The 21,869-nt window shown below is 50.4% G+C and overlaps 1 protein-coding gene across 1 annotated transcript in view; it reads left to right on the forward strand.

The window, feature by feature from the left end:
• The first annotated feature begins 544 nt into the window (after window positions 1–544).
• Window positions 545–21,869, forward strand: part of Kcnq1 (potassium voltage-gated channel subfamily Q member 1) — a 314,995-nt gene continuing 293,670 nt past the window's right edge. The window contains exon 1 of the mRNA XM_051193455.1: window positions 545–1,034. Coding sequence (XP_051049412.1) covers window positions 649–1,034 — 386 coding nt within the window. The 5' untranslated portion in view covers window positions 545–648. The remainder of the gene's footprint in view (window positions 1,035–21,869) is intronic.

A 21,869-nucleotide genomic window follows, 5' to 3' on the forward strand; every position in this document is an offset into this window, starting at 1 on the left:
CGCTCTCACTGGGTGCCACTTATGGTCGGTCCTTAACTCCTCAATCACACATCCACAGTGGGCCGCAATTAACAATGGGGAAGACATTTGGTATTCACCGTCGCCAGCAGGGGCTTCTGGACACTCAAGGATGCTCAGTGATCCTCATCCTGCTCCCCGTGTCCACGCGTGACCCTGGATGCCCTCCTTTTTGCCTTCCATTCCCTCTCTAGGTCGGATTCAGATGGCGAGAAAGCCAGTGTCTGTGCTCCACCTGGTTCTTGGTGGTGGCACCTGCTAGTCCCGGGTTGGAAGACTCTAGAGCTTGGCAGAGCAGGCAGGCCTCGGAGTGCCGGGAAGCATGTGCGCCCAGCAGGTGTGCACCTAGAGGAGCACAGCGAGCAGCCTGGTGTGGAGTGGCATGGTGTAGCAGGTGGCCCGCTGGTTGAGCCAGGCCGCAGGTAGGCACTTGGTGGCGCCCAGGGGCGGGGCATCCTGGGGGTGGGGCGTGCCATCCCTGGGGACCAGCCCCGCCCCTGCCCCCAGGCCGAGAGGACAGCGGCCCCCCGTGGCTGGGCTGGCTTTGCGGCTCCCTGCACTGCGCCCAGCGCCCTGTGCCGCCTTCACCTCATCTCTGAGGCGCGGCGGGTCCCGGGGTCCTGCTTGGCTATGGACTCGGCCTCGTCCCCGCCCAATGCGGAGAGGAAGCGCGCGGGCTGGGGCCTCCTGTTGGGCGCCCGGCGGGGTAGCGCGGGGCTAGCCAAGAAGTGTCCCTTTTCACTGGAGCTGGCTGAGGGTGGCCCGGCGGGAAGCACGCTCTACGCGCCCATCGCGCCACCCGGAGTCCCGGGGACCCCGTCCCCCATGTCGCCACCTGTGTCGCCCGCCGTGGCCCCCGCAGACCTCGGACCACGGCCGCGGGTGAGCCTTGACCCGCGCGTCTCCATCTACAGCACGCGCCGCCCGCTGCTGGCGCGCACCCACATCCAGGGCCGCGTCTACAACTTCCTCGAGCGCCCCACGGGCTGGAAGTGTTTCGTGTACCACTTCACCGTGTGAGTAACCTCCCCGCATTTGTAATTCCCCTGAACTGGCGCCACTGCGCACTGAGACCCTGAAGGAGGCAAGGAAAGGCTAATCACAGAAACAGAAATCAGACTGGAAGCGGGTTCCTTAAATTCAGAGACTCTGCTGTGGTTGAAAGGGAGGCATGTAGTGGGGGACACTTGGAACATGGGATACACCAGCCCAGGAGTTTCCCTCACGCTCATTGGATGGAGGGACTGCTCTTAGGAGTTAGTCCCCACAAGAGTAGTAAGCAAGTCAGGAGCTGGCCTTTTGGTGTGGGTCAGCTGTGACAAGAGACTCGGAAGCCCCCAGGAATGACTGGGCAAACCCATCCAGGCCTTGGCGGGTGTTTCTATCTCGGCCACTCAGAGCAGCAGGGACATGCACAGGATAGATTGGCAGGTGCACTGGTGTTGTTCAAGATGTCCACAGGGGAGTGCCCATAGCTTCGGTAACCCAAGCTGATGAAAGTGGACTGGATGCCCTGAGCCCAGCGGACACATTATCAAGAGTCCAAGAGCAGCACCTGCTTTAGGAACCAGGGGAGGGAGCAGAGCTGCACCTGGCCTTCACTGCTACCAGGTGGCTCTTATTCTCACAGGCTGCCTGAGAGGGGCAGGGCATTCCAGTTTTCAAGGGCAGGGGCACAGGAAGTCATCTCCAGGAATGGTCTGGCTGCCCTCCTTGCTGCCTCCCTCTGGCCACTTTGAGGCAGCACTTCCTGGCTGCTCAGCTTTTTGGTGCCCTGCCAGCCTCTGGCTCCAGATTCTACCCCGTCGACCCCTCAGCTGATTGCTTTGGAAGCTCCATTAGGTGACAAGCCTCCTTGTGGCTTGTCTTGCCACCTGGGCAGGGCCTCCACTGGGTGTTCAGGGTTCTGTTTACTCATTCAAGGCACAGGGAGAGCCAGGCTCACAAAGTTCGGATGGCTGCTTGCCTTGCACAGGGAGAAAAGGATCCTCCATAGTAGCAGGAGAAGGTCTCAGGACACCTTGTCCCCACAGGCATTCTTGCTATGTCCTTAAGGCCACCCAACCCCCAGCCTTGCCTCCCAAAGCACCAGGACCCCTGAGACTTTGGGAGATAGAGGCTCTGCATGTGTTTGCAGAGGCAGTGGGCTTTTCTCGGGGCATAGGGAATAGTGTGCAAAGATCCCAAGGAACCTTACTGCTATAGGAATATCTAGAAAACACATGGCTTGCTGCTCCTCAGCACTTGCCTACTGGACCCTAAGATCCCTGAGATGAAAGAGGTGGGGTTCTGGAGAAGCCCCTACCCTATTACCTCTTTGTCCAGGAGCCCCATTTGCCAAGGTGAGCAGCCTTCAGACACTTGCATGGTATCCTTCTGGGGATGCAGGTCCTTAGAATGAGCATCGTTAAGTTCCTGACTATGGTAGCCTGGCCCTGGTGGAGGAAGAGGGCTTGACCCGCCCCAGAGGAAGTCTGTGCTTACACTGTGCTTTCTTCCTGAATTGGATTGTTCAGCCCTCGGGAAGTTTGCTCAGCAGAGCTGCCTTTGCCCAGCCTCCCCAGCAGCCAGGAGCTACAGAACCCTGGTGACTTTCTAGATTGGTGGTCTAAGGAAGAGGGAGTAAGATGCTAGCTGCTGAGTGGTGGTTGGTCAATCTTCCCCAGCCCTAGCACTGGCTGGCCATGGAGTTTAGTTACAAAGGAGATGGAGTAAGTTGGGAAGACCCATGCTGGGCACAGCATGTCCCTTGCCCAGACTTTGGGGGAAGGGACCTTATTTCCATCACCCTCAGTAGGGGAGCAGGACCCTCTGGGTCATGCAGTCTCCAAGAGGAGCCATGGCCAGCAGCTAGGGGCCTAGCAGCCACATCTTTTAGGAAATACATGGTCATGCTAGTTGCCCTTGGTTTTGCTCTAAGTAGCAAAAGCAGCTGGCTCTTGCTTTTGGTAAGATGGACTCTATAACATATCAGGTGATGATTTTGTGGCTGGAAGGATAGACCTGCTCTTGAAAAGCAGGGAATGAATGTGTGGGTGTGGGAGACAGTAGAGGGGACAGCCAACCTCTTGCAGGCTCTGGGGTATGCTTTCCCACATGCGTATGGGGAAACAGGCCCGGACATCCTGGCCCCTCCTTGGGGGACCCCTGCCTTGGCCCAAGTAGAACAGCTCTTCCTGTGTCTGTGCTGGCCTTCTCTGGCTGACAGGGTCAGGACATGGCCTCCAGGCACTGCCCTTTGCTGCTTGGGTTCACCCTAATCCTTTCCTGTAGCCCTTTGTGTCCCCATAGAGAGAAGCCCCCTTCGTAGCTGAGGTTACAGGGGTTCAGCTGCCTTGATGCTGGGCCTTGGCCAAGGTCAAAGGTAGATGTTCCACTCTATATACTCTGTCAAGCTGCTTGGAGATTCTGGTTGTGACTAGCAGGGGGATTTGAGAGACACTGCCCACCTTCCCTGGTCTTGAACCTAAACTTGAGTACCTTGTCTCCATCCTCTCACAGTCTTGGCTTGCTCAGTTCCTGAGAACTTTCTGATGGCTTTTGCTAGTACCTCAGGGAACTGATCATGAATGGAGCTTGCAGTTGCTCCTGGTGGTTGATTGGGCTGGCCTTTCCAAATGCAGGGGCTGCACTGTATTGTCTATGACTCTCATGGAATGGCCACTGGGCGATTGTTCAGCAGACCTAGAAAGACAGTTGGCAGGATGATGGAAACAGCACTGAGGCAGATGCAGGGCTATTTGGATGGCCAAGTCTTCCCTTATGTCCCCTGAAAGCATCTCTCTTCTTCAGCCCTGGAAAAGAATACATTTTGAGGAGTCTCTTTGGGGTTTCTCCACATGCCATCTCCTCTGGAGTCTGGCCCCTTGGTGTCATCTGCTGGCTGTCTTGCCATCATTATCCTTTGACTGTCCAGATATACATACCACCTCAACCTGTCCCCAGACCCAGCCTGGTATTTCTGTGCACACTGTTGCTTGTATGTGGTGCCCTTCATCTTGCCTTGCCCTTAGCTGGGTGGCCACAGTCTTCCCTCCCCCCACCCAGGGCTCTCAGCTAGGGAGGAGGAGAGGGAGGGGGAAGGAAAGGGAGAGGAGGAAGAGGAAGAGGAGGAAACAAGCTCATGAACCTCATATCTGAGGAAGAGGTCATATGGCATACGGACCCGTGCCAGACCAAGGTGGTCTGGGGAGCTACTGAGGAGGAAAGAAGCCTATAGGGACCCATGGTGTTACAATGACAGGGGTCAGGCCTCAGTTGCTGTGGCCTGTTTCTTAGGGAGTTTGGTGCCTGGAGCCCTCTGGTGGCAAAGTAGTGTCCAGAGGTCATGCTTCCTGGGCGTGGTGTTCTCTTTGCAAACAGTGGTTGCTTACAGTGCACAATGCAGGGTGGCACTCACAGCAGGTCTCCCTGTCAGAGGAGAGTTGCAGCTGCTTCTATCAGTGGCTTCTGAGTCATGGGATGCACAGGTTCTGGTCATAAGGGCCCCTGCTCCTCACTCTCTCCTCAGCACCCTTAACTAGGAAATGAACCCTGTTTAGCTCCATGGCCCCTCCCAGCTCTGACTTTCCAGGCCAATTGTTGGCTCCTATGCACCTTGCTGTGATTCATTTCCCTCTTCATGAGTCTGACAGGCTGGGGTCAGCCTCCAAGGAGCATGCTCTAGGTCCAAAAGGTGGTATGTGAACATGTCCTGAGGAAAGGTTACAGAGAAGCTTCTGGAAGCTCTTATGTGGAATGCCCAGCCCCTGGAGAATGAAGGGATGGGTGTAGCCAACAAGGGTCACTTGGATGCTAAACCTAAGAAATAGTTGCAGAGGGGAAGGTGCAGGCCCTTTTGACCCTGTCGGGAAGCATGTGGTGTAACAGGTAGGGCAGGGGGAGGCTGTGGCTCTGCAGGGCCTCAGGGCCAAAGAGTAGGTGGTGCTAAGCTCTTCTCACCCCACCCAAGGCCCTCTGGGATGCATCCTCTTTGCCTTTTCCTGGTGGGAATCCCTTTCTATAGCCCCAGACTTTCGAAGGCCACAGAGAGGAGCTTACAGTAGCTCTATCAGCAGGGTGGCTGTGGTAGCCAAATGACCCGATTTCCCATGAGGCTTCTAAGCACCAGAAAGGACTGCCTCTGTAAGCTCTTTATCTTCTGCTGTGCCCTGCCCAGAGGCCTCTGTCAAGGGCTTGTCAAGTATGGCTACTCGCAGGGTGCAGCTGGGAACCCTGGAACTCAGAGAGGGTAGATTTCTTGCCTAAGGTTACACAGTTGGGTGTACCCAAGGAGCCAGGAGCTCCTTCCCCATATACCCCATGATGATCAGAACCAAGCAAAGAATGGTTGCTGCTCTAGGAGGAGAGAAAAGAGTCCTGGTCAGAAGGAACCTGTTCTCTAAGGATGAATTGGGGTCCAACCAGGCACATGTCAGCCTTAGTGCACACTGTTAAATATTCAGAAGGTGCTTCCTCCAGAAAAATCTTCCCAGGCAGAGATATGCTCAGTGGCCCTGTCTGTCCCCCTGCTCTGCCTTCTTGTACACAGGGAGTCCATTGGTAAAGGTGTCTTTTGTTTGTTTGTGTTTTGGTGTTAGCATGTGTATTGATGTTAAGTGTGAAAAGGCCATACAGGCAAGCTGGCAGGCAGGCAGGCAGCCACCCACCCACCCACCCACCTGGTATTGTCTGGCTCCTTTCAAGGGCTTTCTTTGCTTTCTCCCTGCTGGTGCTCACCCCACACTCACAGCCTGGGCTGCGGTTGACAGGTCTGCTGCCTGGACAACTAAAAGCCCCAAAGACAGGCCAGACTGATGACATCTGTCTGTAGTATTTTTATCCAGTGACATTCCTGAGCTTGGGAAAGTGGTGGGTAGAGGCAAAGGCTGCCAGAGGACCCTTCTGTGGCCTGGGAACAGTCCTGAGGGCCTCACCCACTACTGTTCTAATAAGCCAGGGCTTCTGTTTTGGCCATTGTCCTGACTGAGACACAGGCAGATCTGAGATGGGAGCACTTGATATAGTGTTTGCCTACTTTTTGGCCACCTCCTGGGATGTTCCCAACTCTGGTTTATGGCAACTGAGCAGAACAGACCTGGATGTGGTTCCAGAAGGATCCAGGCAAAGGCAATATGTCCTGGAAAGGAGGCTGGGCCCATATATCTGCATGTCTCCCAGTCTACCTCCTATAGCAGTGATGTGAGTGTGTGTGTGTGTGTGTGTGTGTGCATGTGTGTGTGTGTGTGCATGTTTGTGTGCATGTGTGCAAATGCACAGGTGGGTGTATTGGCCAGAAAACAGCCCTCATCATGCAAAATATCCAGCCTTCTCAGCTTCACCTATGAGAGATACTGTTCTTTCTCCAGTGGCTGCTCTTGCTTTCTGAGCAAAATTCAACTGGCTGCAAAGACATGGATTAAATTTTGGGTTCTGCCTACATTTCTATTGTGTCTATTTTTAAAATTAATTATTTGTTTATGTGTTTGTCTCTATGTGTGTGTGCGCGTGCCTAAGTATATACATGTGTGTATACCATGCACATGCAGGCAAAACCAGAGGCAAGGAGTGGGTTTCAGATATCTGGGAACTGGAATTACAGGCAGTTGTGAGTTACCACATGGGTGCTGAGAACTGAACCTTAGTACACTTCAAGAGCACTAAGTACTGTTAACTACCATCTCTTCAGCATATTGTATCTATTTTCATGCTAGGCTCATGATGCTTTGCTTACTCAAGCTATAAAGTGTTGTTTGTTTTTTAAGACAGAGTCTAATGTAAAGTAAGCTGACCTCAGACTCAGACTATGTAGCCAAAGATGACCTTAAACTCTTGAAACTCTATCACCACCTCCCAAGAGCTGGAATTATAGATGTGCACTAAACACCATGCAATATATAGTATCCCATCTGTTTGAAATAGCAATCCCTCCTCCCCTTTTTCCCTTACATTGAACCCAGGGCATTGGACATGCTAGGCAAGCACTCTGCCAATAGAGTTACTCCCCAGCCTGAGGATTTTTCCAAGTTATATGTTGTGCCATCTCCAGCCTTGTTCTTTTTGAATGCAAATTCCTGAGCTATTTGCGTTCTTCTGTGACTCCATAACAATCTTAGGACTTTTAGTCCTGTGGAAAAACTGCCACTATACTCAGACAGTAACTATATTGAATCTATGTATTACTTTGTGCAGCAATGAGTATTTTAAAAATTTCCTTTGGAGTCACAAACACGGTAGGATGGTCTTCAGTATCCTCGTCAAGTCCTCAAGTTGTAATGTTCATTTAGAGATATTTGCCTTTTTAGTTATACACATCCATCCTTTTGTAGCTAATATGATCAGGCTTTGTCTTGATTTTTGTCTGAACAAGTTGGTGGTCAGATACGGAAGGCTGATGATTGTTAAACATGCATTTTGTTCTCTGCATCTTTGTTATATCCCATGACCAGTTCTAATGCAAGCGCACGCATACATGTGTGGTTGTGTGCATGCATGTGTGTATCTTTGTGGTTTCCTGTAGATGGATTTTTCTTTGGGCTGTCAGCTCACAAATAATGACACAGAGACTTATTATTAATTATGAAAACTCAGCTTATAGCTTAGGCTCATTCCTAACTAGCTCTTATAACTTAACCCATTTAATCTACATTCTATTATGTGGCATTACCTCTCTCCATCTTGTACCTCCTGTTTCCTCTCTGAGTCTCCTGGCATCTCTACCTTTCTTCTTCCTAGAGTCCTCTCTGTACCCAGAAATTTCAACTAACCTGTTCCTGCCTAGCTATTGGCTATCCAGCTCTTTATTAAACCAATCAGAAGGCACCTTGGCAAAGAGACATCTTCACAGTGTAAATCAATATTCTGCAATCATCTCCCATGTGGTCCATCCTGTAGGCCATTACCTGTGCTGCGAGGTGTTTACTCTATAACTGGGTGAGATGCTCTGTGAGTGCCTTGTAGGTCCCTTTACTCCACAGTGTACTTTATTAGTCCTCATCACACACACATGCACACATGCATGCACGCACAATTTTCAAGCCTGGCTGTCCTGGAACTCACTTCGTAGACCCAGGCAGTCTTAGAACTCAGAGATCTGCCTGCCTCTACATCCTGAGTGCTGAGATTAAAGACATGTGCCACCGCTGCCCATCTCTATAATGTACTTAAACTCCAGTGTTTCTCCATTGACTTTTTCCTGGACTGCCTTTCCATTGATAGAATTTGTCATTGATACAATCTGTTAGATTCTGTTTCTCCATTGAGATCTAATGTTCTTTGCTTTATACAGTTGGGTACATGAATTCACCTATTGACTCCATCCCTTTACTATTCTATAGTGGGCTTCTCTGTTGCTTTTTAGTCTTTGACTGACATTTGACTTTCCTGATGTTTGACTACTGCTTGCTTTTGTTTTCATTTGCCTGAGTTGTGTTTCCCATCTCCGAACTTTCAGTCTCTGTGTTAGTTACTTTTACCATTGTAGTGACTAAATGCCTTACAGAAGCAACTTAAAGAGGAAGGATTTAGTTTGGCCTGCAGTTTGAGCTAGGAAGAGACCAGACACATTTTTTTTTTCAGGGTACCATATGAAACTTTTCTTACAGCATCAATCTGTTGAATTCTTTCAGTTTTGCTTGATTTACAGACTTTATTTTTTTTTCTTCCTTTTCTAGAGGATAGTTTTGCTGGGTTTAGTATTCTTGGTTGATAGCTTTTTATTCCCTTTTAGGATTCTGGCTGTATCATCTCATTCTTTTCTGACCTATAAGGCTTCTGCTGAGAAGGTTGCTGTTAGTCTAATGAGGAGTTCCTTACATGTAACCTGACACTTCTCTCTTGCTATGTTTATAATTCTCTGCCATGTATTTTTGGTTGTTTGATGATAATGTTCCTTGCAGATTATCTTTTTAATTTTATGTATGTGGATGCTTTACCTGCATGTATGTCTGTGTGTGTGGCATGTGTGTAGTGCCTGAAGAGCCAGAATATGGTGCTAGAACTGGAGTTACAGATGGCTCTGCACCATTGTGTGGGAGCCAGGAATTAAGCCCAGGTCCTCTGGGAGAGCAGCCAGTGCTTTTAAACACTGATCAATCTCGGTAGCTCTGTAGAGCTTTTGATTGTATCTGTGAGGGGTCCTCTGAGCTTCACAGGCTTAAATGTCTGTAATTATTTTGTCAACTATTTTATTGAGTGTCCATGCCTCTTTCCTTCTCTTCTCACTCTGAAACAACCACAATGTACTTGTTCTGGTCTCTTTCTGGTCTCTTATAGGCTTTGAAGTTTTTCTATGCTTTTGCATATTTTTGTCTGACTTTCCTTTTTGTTAGACTTGTATTCAGGCTCAGAAATTCCACCAAAGCTCATAATAGTGTTCTTTATTTTATATATTACATTCTTTCTTCCAGATACCACCCCTATTCTGACTCTTTGTTAAATTTTTCACTTACATCACAAAGTATTTTCCAATTTCATTTTGGTTTTTCAAGACAGGGTTTCTCTGTATTGTTTTGGAGCCTGTCCTGGTACTAGCTCTGTAGACCAGGTTGGCCTTGAACTCATAGAGATCCACCTGCCTCTGCCTCCCGAGTGCTGGGATTAAAGGCATGTGCCACCAACACCTGGCATAAAAATTCTTTTTAAAAAGGATCACTATTGAATTCTTTGTCAGAGCATCACCTTGCTGGAGAACACTGCATCCTAAAGGCCTCTGGACAGAAGTGAAAGAGCACAAAGGAACTAGTAATTCTAGCAATACATCCCAAAGAAAAGAAAAAACAAACAAACAAACAAAAAACCAGACTGTCTGGCTCTCATGCCTGATCTCTATCTGCAGCCCCTAGGAAGCACTTCTGCTGGCTACTCTTTCCCCATCTCGTGATATCTGCCTTGTACCTGGCCACCTCATCTGTTGGGTACAGATTCATTGGGGAGCCCACCTTTGGTTTCCCCTTCATGCCTCTTGCTTGTGGATACCCTTCTCTGTACCTTCTCTAAACTGTGTTCTTGGGTAAACAGAAAGATTACTCAGAGCATTCCTCCAAAGTATCTTCTCATGGAACTTGCTATCCGAAAGCCACAGTCAAGGTTCATCAACTGCCTAGAAACCCAAGTCACCTCAACTCTTAATAAAGAAATCCCTTTAGCAGCACCGGGACCCCCTTCCTACCTTGGGCTAGGAGTATATCTTTCCCCCATGTTGATAGCAGCCTCCCTGAGAGGGAAAGGTCCTCCATCCCATGTTTCCTTCCCAGAGGTACCCCATCCACTCGTCAGAGAGAAGAATGTGGGGGGTACCAGGAGAAGCCCACTTGTGTCTAAGCATCCTCAAGGAGTCATGTGATTTGAGCACTTAACCTTGGCAGAGTTCTGCTCTAACCATCTCTTCCTGTTCTTCACGAGGCACATCTATGCCTCTGGCTATGATGGCTTAAAATATGGTAAACCATGAAGATCTGTGGTTAAAGGAGCATGCTACTGGCATGTGTCCAGGCAGACAGCCAAGGCAACTGAGCTTACACATCCATATAAGGAAGGGTAGCATCTCAATGCAGATGAAGGTCATGAAGGATGTCCTATCATCAGATAGCAAAAGCATGAAACAGTCAGATGGGGCTCACTGGTCACACATCGTGCTAAGATGGCTTTCAAGTGGGCCAGAGAAGCAGTTGTGTGGGAGAAATGTGCACAGGATATCATGTATTTGTGTAAAGAGCAATTCCAGGTCTTGCAGGGGGCGGCTCTTCAGTGAGAAAGCCACCATGGAGCTATAATGCCAGTGCTTGTGAGGCTGAGGCAGGAGGATTTCCACAAGTCTGAGGCCAGCCCTGTCTATACATCAATGCATTGTTTCAAACAAAACAAAACAAAACAAAACAAAAAATTGCCTCCAAGAGCCAGGAGAGCAGGAATGAGTATCCTTACTTTATACACTTGACTAGGGATCATGCAAATTTACCCTGTTGTGAATAAGAAAGAAAAATACTAAGCTTAATTAAAAGCTTCAAGTGTATTTTTTTTTTTTTTTTTTTTTTTTTTTTGAGACAGGGACTTACTTTGTAGCTCTCTGGCTTGCCTGGAACGAGATAGGTAAGATTAGGCTGGCCTCGAACTCACAGAGATTCACCTGATTCTGTTTCCTGAGTGCTTGAATTAAAGGTGTGCTACCAAGACATGTATCTTAACTAGAGAAAACAGTCCCTGTTGATTAAAACAAAGCAGGTGTCCCAAGAGGTGAATGCTGACTCTCAAGAATGGACTGGTTTCAGGTGACATTTTTACACTGTCACCTCTTTGGGACAAAAGCACAACTCTGAGAGACCATGCCATGGGGTAGCACCATTTCTCAAGGTACTCTGCGGCTGCTGTTTGGGAATTATAGGTAGGGGCTAGTGCATAGTTATCATAGCAATAGTTAGAGGCCATTAGTCTTGAATCGCCCTACATTTGAGTGACTGGTGTCAGAAAATTTCTAACCATGGTGAATGAATACTGTTTTCTGGAAAGGTAGGAAACAAGGCTGTGAGACCTCCTATCCCCAAATTCCCTTAACCCCAAAGATCTATAGCTCCTAACAGACAGCTGAGCCTACTGCCATAGCAGGTGCCTAAGCCAAGCCTGGAGCAGGAGGCAAGGGAATGGCCAGTGTTTGCCAGGGCACGTCACAGGGCTAGAGAAAGCTTAATGGTGTGTCTTATTGGCAGTAACAGCTGGAGTGGGTCAGAATCTATTGTAGGGATTCAGATCCCCAGTTGTACTAGTGACTAAGGGACAGTTTTGGAGATGAACAGGTGATGGGTTACCCCGATCTCACCCAGCACACACCTATCCTTTAACAGTAACGAGGGGTACCAAAACACTGAAGAGGTCCCATTTCTTTGGGGTCCCTGCCAACTCCTGCTTTTGCCTAAAGCCACACAGGGCTGAGCTGCACCATCGTGGGTCTTGGTGAGATCACAGATTAGGCTTTGAGTGTCTCAGCTACCAACTTGTCCAAAATCTAGATGGGTGGGACAGCCTAGTGGTGGGGTAGAACTGCCCCACCAGGACCCGCATTGCATCACTGCTGGAGGAGTGAATGAGCTGGGGGGCAGCCTCCAGATCAAGCTGAAATACTGGGGCCAGAAGAACATGCTTTGGAGGTAATGATGGGGATGAAGTGTGTAAGTCATGATGGAAGGGACCTGTAGAGCAGAAAACCTGAGGTCTTTGGTGAAGAAATAACACCAAGAAATATTCAGAGAAGGGAAGGAGGGAGAGGGTGGAGGGACTGGGAGAGTGTGTAGCATGTGCCCTTCTTGGCTCTTGATTAAACAAGTTGCAAAATCCACTGTTTGAGATCCCCTCTGGCTGGAGGATATGCTCCTTTCTGCAGTGCGTGTCACCTGTTGGGGCTGTGTCCCCTGACTCCTATCTGCTATGTGAGCTGGCTCTGCCCAGTGGGGAGAGGGTGGGGTTACTGCGATCCTCTTGTGGCTACCTCCTTGGGGGCCAGGATGTCAGGGAAATGCTGGGGTGGAGCAGACAGACTGAGGCTCATGCCCAGTGTGCTGGCGCTCCTTCATGGCAGCCCTGTGATGTCAGCTGAGAGATGGAAATGTCAGGTTCCCTGGGGAGTACTTGAAGGAACCTAGCTGGAGTGACCTGCAGTGTCTGTGGTTACCGAGTTAGGATGGGGCAATGCTAAATGCTGCCTGGAATTGGCCCTGTTCGTGTGACTAGTTCGGCCCCTTGAAGACTGTAATTAGAGAACTAGGATAAGCAGCATGCCCACCTATCCCAGCGAGGCAGAGAGCTGTGGGGGAGAAGGAGGCATGTAGGTAGGAATGCCTTGGCAGGAGTCAGGCTAAGAAGACCAGAGGGGTATTGGTGAGCCTTTGAAGGACTTAGAGCCTGGAGCTGCCCAGGCCCTGCTGGAGGCTTCCAGGAATGTGTGTGTGTGTGTGTGTGTGTGTGTGTGTGTGTGTGTGTGTGTGTGTGTGTGTGTGAGTGGGGGGAGGAGGTGGGAGATCACACTTAAACCTCAGAGAAGCGCCTGACTTCAGCTGTGGCCACTTATTTGTCTAGTATTGTCTGGTGTCTACCTCACACTTCTTGAAAGGGGAAGAGTGCCCAGTGTCGTTTCCAGCCTTCCATATGGCCAGCCAGTAGTCCTATCTGTAGATAGCCAAGGCTGGCAGCTGCCTTCTGGCTGGCCTAGAGTCCAGAGACCATTGTCTGGAGAAGGGGCAGGGACTCCCCCACCCTCTGCCCCCCACCCCTCCTCATCTCTCCCTCCTCTCACGCCTTGCTTTTACTTCCCCTTCTCTCCCTTTCTCCTCCCATTCCCTCCTTCGCCCCTCCCTGTATTTTTCTTTCCTCCTCCCCATCCCCCTCCTTCTCTCCCCTTCCTTCCTCTCTCATTTCCCTCCATCTCCCTCCCCCACTTTCATGCCTCCTCCACCCTCCTTTTCTCTCCTGCCTGAAGTTTTTTTTTTTTTTTTTTTTTTAAACTTGGTAACAGGCCAGGCCCTTCCCTGTTTCCAAGTAATGAGGCATGCATAGGTCTTTGAGGTGGTTTTTGTTCTGTAGGGTCACTCCTACAGAGTCCTTAGCTCCCTCCCTGGGGACAGGCTATAATATCACGGTACTTAGCCCAGGGACCATGGGCTTGGTATTTAATCTACAGGTCCTGCAGAGGACAGCCTAGACTGGATTTCTACCTGTTGTGGCCCACATGGCCTGGCCCCTCTTTGATTGAGGCTGCCTGCTTTTAGACAATTCCCTTTGTTCAGGTGAGAGTCTTAGGCAGGCCTGTGTTCTTGTTCTATACTCCAGCTGACAGGATAACAGATTCACAGTATGGCTTGCCCTCCTCCCATGGCTCAGCTGGGTTATCTGCAGTCTTAGAATTGCATTAACCAGGTGGGTGTGGTTATTTCTTCTTCTTGGGAACCCGAATGCCAGGGGTGTGTACAAAGCCACACAGGAGATTTGGTGTCTTCGAGTCAGACCAGACTGAACACCTGGCTACTAATGACCAACAATAGCTTCTCCTCAGCTCAGGAGCCCTGCCTGGCACCCTCATGAAAGCCCTTTAATCTCTGGAGGGCTGTGACTCACTGAGCACCCAGACAGGCCCCTCCCCAGCTGTAGCAGAGGTTCACCATCTTGGATCCTCTATTCAACACACAGTGGAGGTTTCCAGAGAACCCACAGGACCCAGATCCTCCTAGCCAAGGACTCCAGTGGCAGGAAATGTCCACCAAGTGGCCTAGTCTCCCTGGGAAGACAGGCTGGGCAGAAGGTGGCCCCAGGCAGCAAAGGCCACATTGCTTGCCTGTGTTGCTCTGAGTAGGCACAATGCCCATCTACCTGGGGAACTCTGTGGAAGGACCCCTAAGTGGTGCAACTGTGGAAAATTGGCTCTCAGGTGACATCGGAGAGCAGTAGGCTTCATGCATTTAAAGCTGGCCTCACCTCTGCTGGATCCTAGAATGCTGGGGAAGAACTCTTGGTTTCAAGAAAGTCTTTTCTTGGTACCCAGAAGCAGTGAGCAGTATCTCAGGCCTTGCTCTCCCTGATCTAGAGGCAGCTATCATATCCCACAACTACCTCATAAGATCCTTTCCATGACAGAGTGACGGGTTCCCTGGGCACAAGTAGGTAGGTGGTCTCACAAGAGAATCCTGGGTAAGGGTGGCCTAACCTGCAGGTGAGAGCCTGGCAGGGCCAAGGGCCAGGGCAGAGCAAACTGAGAGGGAAATGGAAGGGAAGAATTGGCCAGTGGTTTGCAGGAACACAAAGGAGATGCTCTACTGATGGCAAGTGAGGGGCCTGTATAGAGAGGTCAGAAGCTGTGTCTTGCATACCTGACACCCAGAATTCTCTGCAATGAGCTGAGCAGTTATGAAGGGCCTTAGTAAGTGAGGATCACAGAGTGCTTTGAATCTCCAGCACCACAGGCTTGACACTGGGCACAGGAGGGGTGAAGGCCACTGGGGACCTCTAGGAGATGTCTCAGCTGCCACGGAGAAAGCACAGGAGTGGTGGTGAGGTCCCAGGTTTGCATTTGACATAAAAGTAGGATTGGCACTCTGTTCCAGGCTCAGCCCATGACCTCAGGTGACCTGTTGACCTCCCTTTGTTCCTGGGGCATGTGATTCCCGCCTCACTTGGCTTGGAGGTAAAACAGAAGGCAGGTATACAAAGGGCCTTTGAGAAGTCCCTGCCAACCTGTGCAGTAAAGATGGTTTCCCGCTAAGTGTAAACTTGCCCTCTGTGTCCCAGCTCAAGGTCCCTGGTTTAGTTCTTTTGAGGCGTGGCACCTCCCCAGGCAAGCGGGAATGTTCTGGCTGTCCTTGGCAAAAGGGATTGGGGTGGGGAGTTGGGGGGGAAACTGGGGACTCCATGTCTTCCCAGCTTTGGTTCCCAGTGGCACCACCTCTTGCTGTGCTTATCAAGGACTCCCTGGCCGGCTGCCTGTGGCCTCAAAGTCATACCGCCCTGGGAGGGTGTCCTTGGGCAAGCCAACCTCTTCCAGGGTGGGGAACAAATGGCTGTCACATGTGGGGTAGCAGGCACCTGTTGAGCAGGGCACATACTAACTAGCTCACTAGTTCAGGGGTACCAGGTTCACATAGGTGCCTAAGTATGTTCTTAGTGTGTCTTCTGGAGGGCCTCAACTGCAACCAGGCAGGAACCAGCCGCTGCTTGGAGGTGTCAAATACATCCTCTGTGGGGCAGTTCCCCCACAAGTCCTGTCAGCATAGAGTCAGAGGGAAGTGTGTGAGCCGCAGCTGGGGCTCCTGACAAGCTGAGCCTGCTATAGGATTAACCCAGAGCCCAGGATGAGGGACTCTTGTCTGCAGGGCACTGGGGATATTGGATGTCACTTGGACAGACAGGTTCTCAGAGTAAGGTCAGGACATGTGGAAGAAACTTTGGGACAATTAGATCTGGGTTTGACTGGCATGGAAAAGCGTCCCTCACTTTGGCAGGTGACAGGGTTCTCCCCCTGGAACCAGGATATATGGTTATCTAGCTTAGAAAGAAGAACCAGAAAGACATTAAGGAATCACTATGGTACCCTCGTGTGAATTTTATAACAGATATATTTCTGTGTTTTGTATAAAATAGTTCACCATAATAAAAATAGTAAGAAATGTACCATAGGGTTCTGCCCCCTGCTTCTCACTGTGTGTGTGTGTGTGTGTGTGTGTGTGTGTGTGTGTGTGTGTGTGTGTGTGTGTGGTGGGGGGTGTTTCTTGTCATCTCGGTAGTGAGGGGTCCCAGGGCACTGTCTCTTTTGGGTTCTGGGCCTGAGTTCTAGGCCCTATCCTTAGGGAAGTCTGGGTTAGCATGAATGATGTGGGTAGATAGAGCTATGGCCTGACGGAAAGGACCCAGCTTCTGGAAAAGACCCAGCTTCTCTTTGGGACCAGTACTGCATGGTGCACGGTTTATACTGGGAAAACCTCTATCTGGCTAAATGACCTCTGGCATTCTCAAAGCCCTGGGGGACAATAGGAGGAACAGCCTAGGGGACCCAGGTAGCTCACAGGTAAGTTTGGGACTAGAGGATGGGTCCGTCCCATTTTAAGGCTTGAGCCCAAAGATACTAGGATTAGGAATCCACCTCTTTGTTACAGAGGGTTAGAAGACAAATGGTGAGTTCCTGGTGATATGACTGTTCCCTCTGGAGGCTTTGAAGGAAGGGAGATGTTCTATACCTAGATACTAGACTTGCCACTGTTCTTGTGGCCTTCACCTGGGTGGCCAGCCAGGGTACTAGTTCCCCATCTAGATGGGAGGCCTGAGGCCCTCTGTGCAGCCAACTACTGCTCTCTGTCTAGCACACAGCAGGCCATCTGAGGGTCTGAGCCAGAGGGGACCTTGACCCCACCAGGGCTGGGACACCTATAATCAATCCCCTTGCCTATATGGCTTGTCTTATTGAGGACCACAGGGCAGGGGCAGAATCTGTGGCCTACGGCCCGTTGGGTGGCCCTCTGGTACAGCTTGGGTAGTTTTGTGGAGCCCCACCCTGTCCACATTCACTGCTCATGAGAGGGCATTGCACAAGCACCTGTTGTAGGTGGGGCTGCTGCCCTGGGTGACTTGTCTAGCTGGGACTAAACCAGGTTCTTCTCAAAGCCCAGAGAAGGCAGCAAAGCATGGGGGCTCCTTCATCCTGTGTGGATGACCTCAACACTGCTGGGCTCAAGCCAAAGGCATTCCCATACATTGGGAAAACTGGCCTGGCCTGTGTGAAGATGGAGGGGGTGTTGCATTTCCACCAGCCTCCCTTCCAGGACAGGATAGCCTTGGGTTTCCTGGAGCCTCAGGTGAATGCAGGACAGCCTAGAGCCTCCCACAGGTTTGCTTGGCAGCCTAATACCTGCTGGGTAGCCTAGGGCCATGCCATGGCTAGTCACAACCCTGAATATAGGGCTAGCAGCATTCCTGAGAGCCTGCAGGGAGCTGGGCTCTACCAGATGGTTCCAGATCTGACCTGCTGGCTGTAACCTGACCCATTCCTCTCCTGGAGCTGTGTGGTCACTGGGTTGGGTCACCTCTCTGGGAGCTTAGACCCTCTTGGGTGAGTGTGGAGGCTGGGCATAAGAGACCTGCCCACTTATAGCTGGTCCAAGGGGACTCTGCAGTGTATTGAATCTTTCTGGAGCTTCTGCTTAGGATATGTCAACCATAGCATTGCAATAGTGATCATGGTTCCTGGAGGTCCCACAGGCATGTGCTGGCCCAGTTGCCCCATTTGATAGCTATGGAGACAGAAACCCAGAGTAGAAGCTGTCAAAGAAGAGCTGATTCTGTCTAGGGTTCTGCTCTGAAGGTTATGTGTTCCTGTGGATGGGTGTGACTCCATCTTAGGCCAGGCATGTCTGCTCTCTTTAGAAAAGTCTGGGGGCTCAGAAGCAGAATGGTCCTGTTCTCAGGGTAAGAGTGAGGGGCTGGCCGGAGTTACCATGGAGACAACTGCTAGCTTTCTTCGGACATCTCTAGCTGGTCCTAAAGTATGAACAGGTGGCAATTGGCCCTTCTACTTGGCCTGGGCATATCTGAGCTGGGTTATCTTTCCCTGGGAGAAGCTACTCCTACCTGTCCAGAGCCCCTTTGTGAGCATGGTGTTACCCAGCTGGGTTGTGAGAATGCTAGCCAGTGCCATTAAAGGCTGGGTAGCAGAGGGGTTGGGCTCTGTGCCTGGTGACTTCTCAGCCTCTCTGTGCCACAGCTATTAATGGAAACTGGCTTCAGGGTGGTCTAATTCTTAGAGTGAGCTTCTCCACCACCAAGGTGACATTGACTGTTGTGATGATAGTCCTGGATGGAGTCAAGCACCATCCCTGGCAGAAGCCAATAGCAGCCCTCCCCACTGGGTGAAGTTGCTTCTGGAGCCCCTGTCCATGGGGTGTTCACGGGAAGATTTGAAAACTGAATGAAGGGGTCAAGGTGCACAGCAGGTAAAAGTACTTGCTGCATAAGCCTGATGATCCAAGTTTGATCTCTGGAACCCATGTAAAGGTAGAAGAGAGGACCAATTCTACAGTTGTCCTTGGACCTCTACACATATGCCCATGGCATGTGTGCCCTCCCTCCACATCCTACACATACACAATAGTAATCCGTTTCAAAGGTGAGCACAGAGCAGGCCTTGAGAATGTAGTCTGGTGGACACTGGGAAGCACAGGCTACCCCTGTGGACAGCAGAGCTGGGGTTAGCAATCCCTGCTGTGGGAAAAGAGTAAGGGTCTGATTACAGGATAAGATCCATTCAACTTCACATGCTAGCCAGCCTGCTTCTTCATCCATAATTGCTCTGGGTGTCTTCATCCATGTATATGTGTGACTCCATGTGGCTTTAGGTAGCACTGAATCATTCTGTGTGATTTCCCATGGCTCTCTGTGGCTCCATGTAGGTATAGGTGGCTTTGTGTAGCTGGTTCTGTCCCTCCTTTGCCTTTAGGTGCAGCCCCTCCTCCATTGTACCAGTCTATTATTGTAATATCATCACTGATGTATCAACAGATCCAATGGGACACACTGGATCTCTCCACCCTTATGTCACCATGTGTGTCCCTGTCTGGGCCTTGAGGGGAGGGGTGACAATGGGGGGGAGGGGAGAACATAGCTTTATGTCTCCTTCATATGTTTGAAGTTACACATGCATTGTAGGTGTATGCATGAGTGCATGTCTCACTTTCAGGGGCAGATCGGTGGGGTGCAGGGGTCGGTGGGGTGCAGGGGTCAGGCCCCTGCACCAGGAAAAGGTCATGGCCCTGCTGCTTTGTAAGCTGAGCTGGTTCCTGGTGCCTCTGTTCTCCCTGGATCCAGAGGACAGGGTGCTGTGAGAATTAGGGGGGGGGGGACTGAGGGATGAGATGCTGTTGTGGTATTCAGGCTCCCTGCCTGTGTGAACCTGACTAGGCTGCTATCGTTTACCAGGTCCCTTCATCATCTAGAGTGCATGGGGAGCACACCTGCCCTACATACACCTCCACTTGCCTGAGGAGTCAGTGACAATGCTGGGGACTTAGCCTGGTGCCATTCTGTTTTCAGGAGCATTGGATGCACTAAGGATGGGTGACTGTATGGATCCTAGCTATGTCTCAGCTTCAGGGGCTCCCTCCTGATTCCTAGGGCCATCAATACCATCACACAGGAATGGCACAAGCAGACAGGGACTCATTATGCTAGGGCTTAGACTGGAATCTCCCCAAAGGCCTCTCCATCTTCATCCCCTACCCTGGCCTTCAGGTGGGCACCTTCCAGGCAGGGAGGAAGAGGTCTCACCTACTCTGAGCTCACATCCCCAGTGAGTACCAAGACTCCTACTCAAAAAGCTGGTTCATGGTGTCGCAGAGCCGTCAGAAGGCTTTACCAGAAGTTGAGGCACACTAGTATGTACAAGGACTGGACACTGCAGGTGGAAGGGGGTTGACACATCAAGCCTATTCTTATCACAGTACCACTGGATCCTTGGAGACAAAAGTGCAATCATGTAGGGACAACCTCAGTAGGCGGGGAAGGCAGGGGCTGTGTGTCTCTGGTGTGTGACAGTTCGAGGAACACAAATGCCCAATCATTGTCCTTGTCATTCCTCTTCTTAAAAGAACTTTTATTCAATTTTTGTTATTATATTGGGGATACATGCCCTGGTGTGTGTGTGTGTGTGTGTGTGTGTGTGTGTGTGTGTGTGTGTGTGTGTGTGTAGGTCAGGACAACTGTGTAGTCAGTTGTCTTCTTACATCTTTATGTGGGTTCTAGGGATCAAACTCAGGTTGTCAGGCTTGCATGGTGAACACTTTTACCCACTGAGCCATCTCAGCAGTCTCCTGACATTCCTGTTTAGGCTCAATAAAATGTTATGGTGTGCTTTGTAAATAAAGTTAATCTTTTTTTTTTTTTTTTTTTTTTTTTTTTTTTTTGTGGAAACTAAAATTATCCATTGTGTGGCTTCCAGTTTCAGTTTTCCGGTTTCTCAGCTTACAGATTCTTGGGGTATTTTCTAGGCTGTTGGAAGTCATATGGCTGTGAACCTGTGTGCGTGTGTGTCTTTACATTTATTTATATGTTTAGTGTGCTTGTACACATGCACACTATAGTGTGTGTGTGTGTGTGTGTGTGTGTGTGTGTGTGTGTGTGTGTGTGTGTGTAGGTCAGAGTACAACTTGTGAGGGTTGGATGTCTCTTTCTACCATGTGGATTTCTCAGGTTCAGGCTTGTGACAAGTGCTTTGGCCCATGGTGTCATCCCAGCCAACATGTGCAGGATTATAAACATCTGCCAAGCCTTTCCAATAAATAAGAAACAGTGGAATTGTTAGTTCTGTGCGTATTTGCCAGGGGCTCAGGCAGGGACTGGCCATACAGGTCTTGGTTTCTGATCCCTTCAACTTCCCTTCCTGCCTGGCTACCTCCAATATCAGCCCCAGGCCTACAAGCCTGGCATTTTCCCTTCCTCATCCACCTCAACCCTGCCTTGCTGGGCACTCTGGCTCCCTGGGGTCTCCCTTCCCTTCCACATATGTGGACATGACTTGGTCACTGTCTCATGAGTCAAATGGCAGTTGCTTCTCATCTCTTGTGTCTACTACAATGAGGAGGGGCCGTGTGGGTGTAGCACTGATACATAGTAGATGGTATGTTCTAGTATAGACCCTGGGGAAGCTCCTGCAACCTGAGCATCGAGTGTCTGGGTTAGGGCCTGAAGACTTTGGGTCAGAGTTCACCTGCTGTCCTGCCTCAGTCTCCCCCACAACTGTTCATCTCTCTGGCCTCTCCCTCCAACTTCTCTGCACTGGTTCCTTGTTTCATTGCTGTGACAAACACCCGACCAAAGGAACTTGGCTCATAGTTAAAGGGCACGGTCCATCATGGTGGGAAAGGTGTGGAGAGTGATGTGGCTGGCCATGCTATATGAATGGTCAGGAGACAGAGATGGTGCTCAGCTCACTTTCTCCTTTTTCTTCAGCCTGGGGCCCCAGCCTGTGGAACATAAATCTAGAAACTCCCTCATGGACACGCCCAGATGCCCTTCTCCTGGGAGCTTCTAGATCCTTCTTTCCTTCCTACCAACATCAGTCCCCTCATCCTGCCTCAGCTACTCTCCCTCCTTCCTCCATGTCTGTTCCAGTGAATACACAGGTAGCTTTCACTCAGCAGCCTTTGAGGCTACCCTGCCTCTTGGGGACCCCACCTTGGAGTGAGCAGCTACCTGCTTCCTTGTGTCCCTACACTCAGACAGGAACCAAGAATGAAATGCAGCCTTGCTCCTATCACACTCCAGCCCCTCCGAGGCTGCCCCATCTCCTGTCCCAGGAGGTGCTGTTTACACCTACCCTTCACCATCCAGGGTGAGAACCCTGCTCCACAAAT

Source organism: Phodopus roborovskii, unplaced genomic scaffold (assembly GCF_943737965.1).
Source record: "Phodopus roborovskii unplaced genomic scaffold, PHOROB, whole genome shotgun sequence".
NCBI classification, from domain to species: domain Eukaryota; kingdom Metazoa; phylum Chordata; class Mammalia; order Rodentia; family Cricetidae; genus Phodopus; species Phodopus roborovskii.